General features: G+C 38.4%; 1 protein-coding gene across 1 annotated transcript in view; it reads right to left on the reverse strand.

Annotated features, from left to right (window-relative positions):
• Positions 1-2282: 2282 nt before the first annotated feature.
• The window catches only part of lhfpl3 (LHFPL tetraspan subfamily member 3), a 225884-nt gene continuing 215180 nt past the window's right edge, over positions 2283-12986 (reverse strand). Inside the window, exon 2 of the mRNA XM_060842550.1 lies at positions 2283-2554. Coding sequence (XP_060698533.1) covers positions 2283-2554 — 272 coding nt within the window. The remainder of the gene's footprint in view (positions 2555-12986) is intronic.

The following is a 12986-nucleotide window of genomic DNA, read 5'->3' on the forward strand; positions in this document are numbered from 1 at the left end:
ACAACTGTAACCAATGTATTACTCAGAAATAGCATAATTTCTAACTGCTATACTAGTTAAAAAATATGAAATCAAAAAATTATAGCAGTTGGGCCGAAGGGCTTGTTTTGTTGGGCCGAAGGGCCTGTTTCCACACTGTAAGTAATCTAATCTTGACTCATTTTTTCAACTTGACGAGTAAATAATTTAGTTTATTATTGTATTCATTGTGTAGAAGCTGGACATTATGCCAAAGACAAATAAATTCTGAATGATCAGTTTAGTATTTCTCATTAACAATCAGGCCTGGAGGCCAGGATGCAGGTAGAGCGTATACAATAATTTAGTTATGGAAGCTGTCACTTTGGGAGAGATTAATTTGATTGCAATTGAAATATAAAGTGTTATACCTTACTGATTATTATGGACCACAGACCAGTACAATTAATATTCATAATTACTATTAATCCATAATTTGTTTAATGTTAAACAATGGAAATAGGATGCAAGTTTAGATCAGCATTTCAAAGTTCTACTTATTTTGCTATTCATTAACAAATAGAAAAAATGCAAAACCTTGCAACAGAAGATTAAGTGAATTGGTTTAAATCCATGCAAAAGTAGGTTACACATGGGATTGAATTGAATTGAACTGATTCAGTAAATGGCCTTTCCTCTCTTCATTTTCCTATTATGTTGCTTTGATACTGGAAGAAAATAATCTGTCTTTTTTGAATAAAGAGCTTTCATCACTGTTAAGTGTCTGTGATCATTACACCTAACATCTATATATCCATTTATTGCATTCATAAGAAAGACATGGATATTCATCCTGTTTACTTCATATTTCACAATTCCAGAGTAGAAGTTTATGTTGGCAGTTTTAATGTGCAATTACAAGTTTACGTAAATACACAAATTTGAAAATTTACTGGGTCCACATTACTGAATTGTAAAGTTTTCATGGTACCTCCAATTTGAATTAAACCTAACATTCAAAATCAAGTACTTGGCATTGTTATAAAGAGAATTCATATTTAATATTGCTCAGAGAATTTCGTTTTTGAAAGATTGTAAAAAAAATTATTTTAAATTTTGTGGGTATATTTGGCTTGGTTTCTTCAAGACATCACTGAAAGTTCACTGAGGATTTTGGTGCTTATTTTTAAACAAGGCTTATAAATCAAATGACTGATGATACCTTGTTTTGCTATAGACCCTGTGCAGATGTTTTTGAACAGTGTCTGGTTCTTGTTTTATCCTTTGATTTGGGGGGAAGTCGCAGAGAGCAGGTTGAGTGGGAGGAATGCTCACTATGAACAAGCTCCCAATTGATCTCTTCAAGTTTGGTAAAGAAAATCAACTATATCAATTCAGGTGAAATCTGTTTCTTTTTGGAATAAGTTACTGAAATAACATGTTCCATAGCAGAGCATTGGAGAGCAGAACATCCCACACTTTATCCTTTTGCCTTCTAGAATAACCAATTGGCCAACTTTTTTTTACCTGCAGAGAAATCCGTTTCTCTCTCTTTTACTGAACAGAACGAGTGTGTTGGGGATACTTAGAGGGATAAGCATTTATTTTTCTATATTACTGCCCGTGTATGTTAACTAAATATTGCATCTTTATTGAACAATTTTATTTTGATAATAGAACAACAATTCTGGATATTAAGAAACCTGGTTGATAGATAATATTTAGAACAAAAATATTTTGTGTTGTGGCTTGTCATGTAGTGGGACTGAAGTGACAATGCATTCCTTCAGCCTCAGTTCAAACAGTATTGATCACAAACAAATGAGTCTAGATAACAGAAATACTTGTCAACGTATTAAAATCAAAACTCCTCCGTGCTACATAAAACAGTGATAATTAGGTCATAATGATACCCAAAGGAACATAACAATTGCACAGTGCTACCGAATGGAGTAGCTACAAAAACTAAATTCCTTTTCCAAGAAAAATATGAAAATTACACCAACATTTCATTTTAATAAGTTTCTAAAAGTGTAGAGATATACTTAAAATTCACACATTCTTGCATTAAAGAATATGTTCCTTTCAGATTCTAAATTAAATTTGAAGTTCAGAAATTCAAAGCACTGAAGAATTATTATATTGCTGAGTAATATTGTTAAATATGATAATAAAATCCCTTGATAAGTATTCTGGTCCTCTTTACAATATTTAAATATTACAGTAATAGATCAATTAATTTTCATTAACAGAGCAAATTGGTACTTGTAGCTTAGTTTTGAGCTTTACTAGGGTCACTTAATTAAAGTAATCTTAATAATTCTTCATGATTTAATATGACTATGAAAAGAAATCATACCTTTGGTATCCACTTTGAAGTCCTCTGGCAATAAGCCATCTTGTCTGTTGCCAAGGACAAATGCCAGAAACGAAAGGATGAGCGCATCTAAGATTCCAATAATAGCCAGAATGTAGGCCCAGCGAACAGAGCAGGCACCAAGTGTATACTTGTCTGTTTTTTCACCACACATACGCTTTACTTCGTCTGAATCCCAGCCATCTGGGAAAATCATGCAGCCCAGGATCAAGCAGACAGCTGAAAAAATAAATCAAAAAGTTATGAAAAATGCATATCATAAAACTTGCCATTTATTTAAGTATCTCAAACTTTAGAATAGGATAGCCACATGCATGTTAATTAGATCTCAATTCATGATTGGCTTATTTTATTGCTTTCTCTGTTCAAACTTCTTAACATACCTTTAGGATATTAAAACTTTTGAAACATTTTTACCATGTTCATCATTGCATTTAGCAATACAGTATTAACACTATCTACCTAATTTCAGTGATTTTTAAAGTGGATATGACATACTGATCTAGATTTAGTATATATTTTTCAGAAGTCAAAGAGAATAGGAGGATAGAGCAGATGAATGTATGGCTGAGGAGCTGGTGCAGGGGAGAAGGGTTCACATTTTTGGATCATTGGAATCTCTTCTGGGGTACAATTGACCAGTACAAGAAGGACAGATTGCACCTGAATTTGAAGGGGACTAATATACTGGCAGAGAGATTTGCTAGAGTTGCTCAGGAGGATTTAAACTAGTAAGGTGGCGGTGTGCAGGAACGCAATGGTCAGACTGTTTCTAATCTAAAAAATGGATCTTACATGATAGCCAAGTTCAGTACCCATGGGGAGGGCCTCAGCCGGGACCTTGGGCTCATGTCACACTACAGGTGATCCCATTGCAGACACACACAGACACTCCTATTCACACACACCTACAGATCCATACACTCACGCAGACCCTCTCTCATACACTCACACATGCACTCCCATACACACACGCACCCTCTCACAGACTTATACCCCTTTACACTCACACTTACACATATATACACACCCTCTCACAGATACTCATAACTTACCCGCCCTCCACCACCAAACACACACATATAAGTTTGTGGGGTGAAGTTGTATTTGCAGAATTACTTTGCTCAAAAATTGCATGAATCCATGTAAGATTCTGTAAATCCATTTTTTAGATTAGAATCAGTCTGACCATTGTGGCACAGACAGTCTCACACAGGGCTACTCACACCTTCAATGCATTATCTGGGCCGATATGTTGCCAATTGTTAATATTCACTTGAGAATGTAACTTTTAAAAATGTTTTGTGATTTACATATGAAAGAATTGAAATCAACATGGTCATTCTAAAAGATGAGAGACTTAACAAACTAATCCAAATCTTTTTCAATATATAATTTCAGTTACATCACATGGTAAACGTTTGCTATAAATTCTGAGACTTACAATCTTATACTCCAAAACCACCTAATGAAGTTAGTGCTTCCAAATAAACCTTTTGGACTATAACCTGGTGTTGTGCAATTTTTAACTTTGTACACCCCAGTTCCCACACTGGCATTTCCAAATCAATAATATGGTGGTTATAGTAGGGGATTTTAACTTTCCAAACATAGACTGGGACTGCCATAGAGCTAAGGGTTTAGATGGAGAGGAATTTATTAAGTGTGTACAGGAACATTTTCAGATTCAGTATGTGGATGTATCTACTAGAGAAAGTGCAAAACTTGGCCTACTCTTGGGAAATAAGGCAGAGCAGATGACTGAGGTGTCAGTGGGGGAGCATTTTGGGGCCAGTGACCATAATTCTATTCATTTTAAAATAGTGATGGAAAAGGATAGACCAGATCTAAAAGTTGAAGTTCTAAATTGGAGGAAGGCTAATTTTGATGGCAGTAGGCAAGATGGGGGCAGATGTTCACAGATAAAGGGGCGGCTGGAAAATGGAAAGCCTTCAAAAATGAGGTAACAAGCTTCCAGAGACAGTATACTCCTATTAGGGTGAAAGGAAAGGCAGGGAAGTGTAGGAAAAGCTGGATGACTAGAGAAATTGAGATTTTGGTTAAGAAGAAGGAAGCATATGTCAGGTATAGACAAGAGAGATCGAATGAATCCTTAGAAGAGTATAAAGGCAGTAGAAGTATATTTAAGAGCGAAATCAGGAGGGCAAAAAGGGGACATGAGATAGCTTTGGCAAATAGGGTTAAGGAGCAAAGGGAATTTATAAATACATTAAGTACAAAAGGGTAACTAGGGAACGAATACGGGCCCCTCAAACAACAGCAAGGCAGCCTATGTATGGAGCCACTGGGGATGGAGGAGATACTAAATGAGTATTTTGCATCAGTGTTTATTGTGGAGAAGGACATGGAAGATATGGAATGTGGGGAAATAGATGGTGAAATCTTGAAAAATATCCAGAGGTGGTGCTGGATGTCTTGAAAGGCATAAAAGTGGATAAATCTCTGGGAACTGATCAGGTGTACCCTAGAACTCTGTGGGAAGCTAGGGAAGTGATTGCTGGGCCTGATGCTGAGATATTTGTATCATTGATAGTCACAGGTGAGGTACCTGTGACTTGTTGGAGGGAATCCTAAGGGACAAGCTCTACATATATTTGGAGAGGCAAGGGCTGATTAGGGATAGTCAGCATGGCTTTGTGCTTGGGAAATCATGTCTCACAGAATTGATTGAATTTTTTGAAGAAGTAACAAAGAGGATCGATGACGGTGGAAAGATAGGTGTGACCTATCTGGATTTCAGGAAGGCGTTCGACAAGGTTCCTCATGGGAGACTAGTTAGCAAGGCTAGATCTCATGGAATACAGGGAGAACTAACTATTTAGATACAGAGCTGGCTTGAAGGTTGTGGTAGAGGGTTGCTTTTTAGACTGGAGGCCTGTGACCAGTAGTATGCCAGAAGAGTCGGTACTGGGTCTACTGCTTATCATCATTTATATAAATGATTTGAATGCAAAATAGACAGTATAGTTAGTAAGTTTGCAGATGACACCAAAATTGGAGGTGTAGTGGACAGCGAAGAAGATTACCTCAGAGTACAATGAGATCTTGATCAGATGGGTCAATGGGCTGAGGAGTGGCAGATGGAGTTTAATTTAGGTAAAAGCGAGGTGCTGCATTTTGGAAAACCAATTCAGCACAGGACTTATACACTTAATGGTAAGGTCCTAAGGAGTGTTGCTGATCAAAGAGACCTTGGAGTGCAGGTTCATAATTCCTTGAAAGTAGAGCCCAGGTAGATAAGATATTGAAGAAGGCATTTAGTCTGCTTTCCTTTATTGGTCAGAGTATTGAATACAGGAGTTGGGAGGTCATGTTGTGGCTGCACAGGACATTGATTAGGCCACTTTTGGAATATTACATGCAATTCTGGTCTCTTTCCTATTGGAAGGATGTTGTGAAACTTGAAAGGGTTCAGAAAAGATTTACAAGGATGTTGCCAGGGTTGGAGGATCTGAGCTACAGGGAGAGGCTGAACAGGCTGGGGCTGTTTAGCTTGGACCGTCAGAGGTTGAGGGGGGACCTTATAGAAGTTTATAAAATCATGAGGGGCATGGACAGGGTAAATAGACATGGTCTTTTCGCTGGGGTGGGGCGTCCATAACTTGACGGCATAGGTTTCGGGTGATAGGGGAAAGAGAGAGGGACCTAAGGGGCAACATTTTCACACAGAGAGTGGTGTGAAATGGAATGAGCTGCCAGAGGAAGAGATGGAGGCTAGTACAAAAGGCATCTGGATGGATGCATGAATAGGAAGGGCTTAGAGGGATATGAGCCAAATGTTGGCAAATGGGACTAGATTAGGTTAGGATATCTGGTTGGCATGGACGAGTTGGACTAAAGGTTCTGTTTCGGTGCTGTACATCTCTATGACTCTATGATCTACGTAATTCCTGTTTCCTTGCTAAAATTTAATAACAACTAGTCAGTAATAAAACTATTCAATTTTGAGGTAAAAAGCTCTCTGTCCCACCTCCCAACATCAAACCTTCCATTAAAAGACTGCTGAAGGCTGTGGAAACTGCAAAGGCCATGTGCCCTGACAATATTCCAGCAATAATACTGAGGACCTGTGGTGCAGAACTAGCCCTTTCCCCAGCCAAGCTGTTTCAGTAAGCTGTAACAGTAGCACTTATCTGAAGATGTGGAGAATAGTCCAAGCATGTCCTATGCACAAAAAGCAGAACAAGTCCAACCTGACCAGTTACTGCCCAATCACTCTCCTGTCAGTCATCATTCTGGATTAGTGGTGCTGGAAAAGCACAGCAGTTCAGGCAGCATCCGAGGAGTAGTAAAATCGACGTTTCGGGCAAAAGCCCTTCATCAGGAACACAGCTGTCAGTCATCAACAAATTGATGGCAGAGCTCTTTGACAGTGCCAACAGCAGTACTTGCAAAGGAATAACCTGCTCATTGATGCTCAGTTTGGGTTTCACAGAGTCACTTAGTTATTGATTGCATTGCAACCTTGGTCCAAATATGGAAATCCAAAGGTGAAGCAAGACTAACTGCCCTTGACATCAAGACAGCACTCAGCTGACTATGGCATAGCCATAGATAGCCCTAACAAAACTGAAGGTCAACGGGAACCTCAGGCAAAAGTCTGCTTTGTTTGGTGTCATATTGGACACAAAGGAAGATGGTTGCAGTCTTCGGAGGTTAATCATCTCAGTCCAAGGACAAAACTGCAGGAGTTCCTCAGGTCATAGTGTCTATGACCCAATCATTTTCAGCTGCTTCATCAATGACCTTTCCTCCATGAGGTCAGAACTGAGGATGTTTGTTGATGATTGTACAATGCTCAGCATCACGCCACAGACACTAAAGCAGTCTTGGGTTTGTTACACTTCCATCCACCACCAAGCAGTTTTTACTTCACCAGGATGCACTGCAGCAACTTGTCAAGACCATGTCATGTAGTACTGTCATGCTTCTAAATCCATGACTTCTATCACCTAGAAGGACAAGGACTGCAAATGCAATGGAAACACAATCTTGACTTGGAACATTATCACTGCTCCTTCAGTGTCACTGAATCAAAATCCTTGAACCCCCTTCCTACCATCACTGTGGGTGTCTTTATACTCCAAGGAATGCAATGGTTCAAGAAGGCAGCTAGCCACCATATTCTCCAGGACAATTAGGAAAAATAAATAAATACTGGCCCAACCATTGATTCTCATAAACGTTAGCAAATGAAAAATGCGTATAAAGTACATCAACATTCACAATGTGAATATCTTTTTAAAAAATCACCAAAATATAAACTCCAGAAATGTATTTTAGGAGCAGTGTCAAGACTGAACATCCTCAATTACATAATATTTGTGGCATTTAACATTTTAATTTTTTTGGTTTACATTTCAATCAGTTCAAAACAGCTAAACAATGCAGGAAACTTGTGTTCAATATTCCTCTGCATCAGTGGGAGGTTATCTTAATTAACTAATTCAGGTTTCAGTAGTTAAAGTTTTGGAGCAGTGCTAAAGCCTATTAGGAAATTTTAAGCTAATGCTTTTGGGATATCATTGTTCTGAAAAATAAAATTTTAAGTATAAGTTATATATATTTTTCAATAGATTTATGGAGATTGGAGTTACAATGCAGGTCTCGCTGGTCATTTTTATATTTAGATTTTCAAAGTTCACTCAGTAAGAGAAAAGAAGTGATTTGTTAGCCATATCTCAAATAATGAATCAAACAATAGACTGCACCCAGTTTCATGATATTTGTATTTTACCAGACCTCCTGCAATAATATAGAATGGCCATGATTTAATAGTCAGCAGTGAAGGAATGGTGCTCATCCCCACCTTCAAAGAAACCTCCCCATAAAGATCTAATCTAGGTTATGGTAGCATTAATTTTATCTTTCCCATTGTTAATCTGAATTTGGCTCAAGTCAAGATCCATCTAAGATCCAACAACAGTGATGTTATCACAGAGTTCAAAGATGTACTAATTAGGTGGATTGGCCGTACTAGGCTACTCATAATATTCAGGGATGGGTTAGGTGTGTGAGCCATGAGAAATGCAAGATTACAAGAACTGGGTAGGGGGATGGGTCTGGGTGGGATGCTCTTCGAAGGGTCAATGTGGACTTGTTAGGCCAAATGGCCTTTTCTACAATGTGGGATTCTATAAGACAAAAGTAAGTAACCAAATCACACTGAAGATTTCTCACAGACAGCAAATCAAGAAATAATTGGCATAGATTTCCTTTAACTTCAATTTAACTTCAACTTTTCTTCAGTTAAGAAAACTTATCTTTTTCAAGGGCTTCTAACAACAACATTGCAATATAAAATGGGAAGTTCTCATGAATTCAGTGATAAAAAGATGACCATCTGTGAGGACATGAACCTGTGGAGGACTAGGGAATTATTGAGCAATATGTTTTGGATTTACTTAGGATATAAGGCAAAGAAACAGGCCAAGCAATCCAATCAGTCCATGTCTTTACACTCCACTTGAACCTCCTCCCATCATTCCCTAAATATATGGTCAGAATTCTTTAATAATATCTCCCTCATGTATTTGACTAGCTTTCCCTTAAATGCACCTCTATTATTACTTTAAATGTCATCTTCATGTAGTATCAAGTTCCATATTCTCACTATTCATTAAAAAGGAAGATTTCATGTTTAACTGAATAGGTGCTGAAGCTAGAAGCTGTGTAAGTGCCACAAGGTAATGAAGCCAAACACTGACTGCTGCATCATATGAAATCTAGGTTAATAAATTTCCAATTCATTTACCAAATACTGTACTAACAAATGGTTAGAAATGTCATTGCACAGAAGGCAGTTGTTCAGCCCTTCATGTCCATGTTGAATTACTTAAATCTTAATTGGTTGTGAAAGGAAACATCAATTATTGTTTTTATAATCACTTCCATGAAATGCTAAATAAATGAAAATTTTGACCCAGCAAATGATATTTAAAGACTCACTCAAGTTTATTCATGGTGTAAAACTATTTTGAATTTAAGAAAATTCTAATCCTTAATTGGTGCGAGCCAGTCTATGACACACTGTAAACAGAACAATGGTAGGGATGTTACAATGGCATCTGACCTACCTTTATCTAAATTGGCATGTGTGACCGATATTTCCCACATGTCAGCTGGTTGATACCTGTGTGTTAGTTGTGGTTCAACTGGTATTGGTTTTGTCCCATAGAAACAATACTTTGGGTTTAAATCCCATTCCAGAGATGTGAGGAGATCAAAACCTAGGTTGCCATTCCAGTGCAGTACTGAGGGAATACTTAACTTCTCCCAGAGGAGTTCTCTTTCAAACAAGGTTTTTGGCTAAGACCTGTCCTCTTCCTAAGATGGATGTAATAGAACTATTTTGAAAAAGGACAAGAGAGTTAGCCTTGGGGTCCTGGCCAATATTGATCCCTCAATTACAAAATTATCATAAATACAGATTGTTTGGTAGTTATCACACTGACCCAAACCTTCTTCAGTCAGAAACCGCATGCTGACCTGTATACATTTTAAAAGGCCAGATTTACAATTCCACATTCATAAAAATCATTCGAGCTGAACTCCACAAAAAGATCGGCGAATCAGGGCAGAGGACACATTCCTAATTATGCCAGTAGCTATCATAGCATAGGATCATACAAGTTAGAAGAAGCCATTCAGCCTATTGAGTTCTGCACCAACAAAAGCTACTCTAAATCTACACTAATCCCACTTTCCAGTAATTGGCCCATAGCCTTGAATTTTGTGACATTTCAAGTGCTCAAAGTACTTTTTAAAAGATATAAGGTTTTTTGCTTCAACTACACTCTAAGGCAGTGTATTCTAAATTCCCAACACTTCTGGTGAAAAGATTTTCCTCAAGCCTCTTCTAACCCGCCTGCCTTTCATCTTAAAGCTACACCCCTTGTAATTGACCTTTCAACTAAGAAGAACAGGTTCTTCCTATTCACCTTGCCAATGCCCCTCAATCTTATACACCTCTATCAGGACCCCTTTCAGCCTTCTCTGGTCTAAAGAAAACATTCAGCCACTCTTCATAGCTAAACAGTTCCATCCTATGCAACATCATGGTGAATTTCCCTGCACCCTTTCCAATGCTATCACATCCTTGCTATAAGTGTGGTGACCAAAACTGCACACAGTCCTCCAGCTGTGGCTTAACCAAGTTTATACAGTTCCAATGTAATCTCCCTGCTCTTATAATCTGTGCTGCTACTGATAAAGGAAAGCATCCCATATGCTTTCTTAAGTACCCTTTTAAACCTGTCCTGTCACCTTTATGGATTTGTGGACAAGTACTACAAGATCCTGCTGTTTCTTTTTGTTTCCAGTTGTCTAGCCATTCATTGAGTAAGCCCTTGTCTTGTTAGTTCTACCAAAGCGTATGATAGCCAGGGTGGTTGGGAGAGCCAGATGAGGATTTTTGTTGTGGAATTACCAAAAGTGTTAGACCAGGTTATAAACTAACAACATTTTCTGGGTAACTAGGTCTCCCCCCAAGACTGACTCCAGCTCAAATAGGAGACATTGACACAGGATTCTAGGAGCAGAGATACTGCCCTAAATGTAATTTCCAATGTACATCAGTGTGGCAAGACCTCTACAGGATTCTGATGTGCATGGAGAGTCATACACTGGATCTCTGACCATCTGGAGGTTGAAAGATTTGAGTTATTGATTTTGTGGGGTTTTGCTTATAGAAATTAATTGCTGCATTTCCTATATTATGTGGGCCATAGGGTGGCATTTACAGTATACAAGGCTAAAGCTAGAGGACCTAATATTAAATGAAACAACTGGGATTAGATTCTTTAGATTAGATTATATTCCCTACAGTGTGGAAACAGGCCCTTCAACCCAACCAGTCCACACTGACCCTCCGAAGAGTAACCCACCCAGACCCATTTCCCTCTGACTAATGCACCTTACACTATGGGCATTTAGCATGGCCAATTCAACTGACCTGCACATCTTTGGACTGTGGGAGGAAACCAGAGCACCCGGAGGAAACCTATACAGACATGGGGAGAATGTGCAAACTCCACACAGACAGCCACCTGAGGCTGGAATCAAACCTGGGACCCTGGTGCTAAGAGGCAGCAGTGGTAACTACTGAGCCACCATGCCGCCCAAAGTCTCAGAGTACAGCGGTGGGCGTTTTTTTTACCTCCTTGACACTTGGCAACTGCTGCAGCTACCTCAAACCTCTTTTCTAAGATGGTGTGCTAGACACCAGTTGGCACCCACACCCCTGAACAAAAGCCCAGCCTTTGAAGGCACATTCTCCTAAGGGGAGTGCAGAGCCAGGAAATTCCCTGACTCCCATTACCCTTCTCTCTGTTGAACATCCAGCCATAATAATTGCGAAAAACACATAGTGTGGCTTGGCTGAGAGTCCAGACATCTGTTATTCTAATGAAATGGTTGCATCCAAAGGAATCCTTGTTTGAATGATAGTTTTTTCTCTTCAGTCTATTTTGTCAATTGTACAATTCTTATTTACACAAGATAAATACATGACAAGGGCTTGCAACTTCTGCTGTGACACTATAAAGTACTGATGGTTGACATCTTTATAGGGCAATATTAAAAGCAGATTTTGAAGAGTTTTATAAATGAATTACTTTTTAAAAACACTTTCACAATCATGCCATTATTACTGTGGAATTTATTGTCTCTATACTGTATATACTGAGTGAATAGGAGTGCCATACGAGTGGCATGGAGGCATGTGTAGCCATTGGCATGATTTGAGGGGCCTAGCTAAGACCTTTTGAATTTATCTTTCAAAAGGTTCCCTCACTGAGATTGTGGTTCTTGACACTTTGGAAGGGCTGCAAATAACAAGTCCTTAAAAAAATTGGTCTGACTTCACAAACTTATGAAGGATTAAGAGATGTTCAATTCCACTATCAAGCCAGTCAGATCAAGAATTTGGGATGCAGATTCATGACAGTTACTAACTCACACTCTTATCCCACGTGGCCGAGAATCGGAGGCACTGTAAATTCTGGAAATAAGTCCTGCCAGCCATTCTGAAAGGCAGGTTGAGTTCTTTGCCTCTGGCAAAATCCAATCCAGTGTTTCAAAGATTGCTTCATTGGCTATAACATCACTTTAGGACACTATGAACTCATGAAAACATTTCATAAATGCAAGATTTTTTTTTGCTCTTTATGTAAGTCTGCATACATGAAGCAATACAATTTAGTTGGCAGTAGCATCAAATAATAGTCCAGATTTCATGGACATGTATGCTTACCCTCCTGACAGACTGTAACAGATTACATCACCAGTGATACCGAGGACTATGTATTATTTCATTCCTCTGCAATATAATCGTATCAGTTGCCACATAATCAATCCTTCATAACTCTTTTATGCTGGTGAGATATCCTCCACTATTTCATGTTTATGCTAAATCACAATGTTTCTGATGTCACTCATCATTTTAGTGAAGCTTGAAATTAATCAATATTATGGTGCACTTTTCCATCAATCAAAATATATCAGTGACAGCTGAGACTGTTTGGAAATTTAATAACTTCCCTTCAAAAATAACATATATTATACTAAATGTGCTCGCTTTGTTTTTGTTCTGTTGATTTCTTTTTTTCATTTTTGTATATTGTCTTGTCAT

This window comes from Hemiscyllium ocellatum, chromosome 23, assembly GCF_020745735.1.
Source record: "Hemiscyllium ocellatum isolate sHemOce1 chromosome 23, sHemOce1.pat.X.cur, whole genome shotgun sequence".
Taxonomy (NCBI): Eukaryota; Metazoa; Chordata; class Chondrichthyes; order Orectolobiformes; family Hemiscylliidae; genus Hemiscyllium; species Hemiscyllium ocellatum.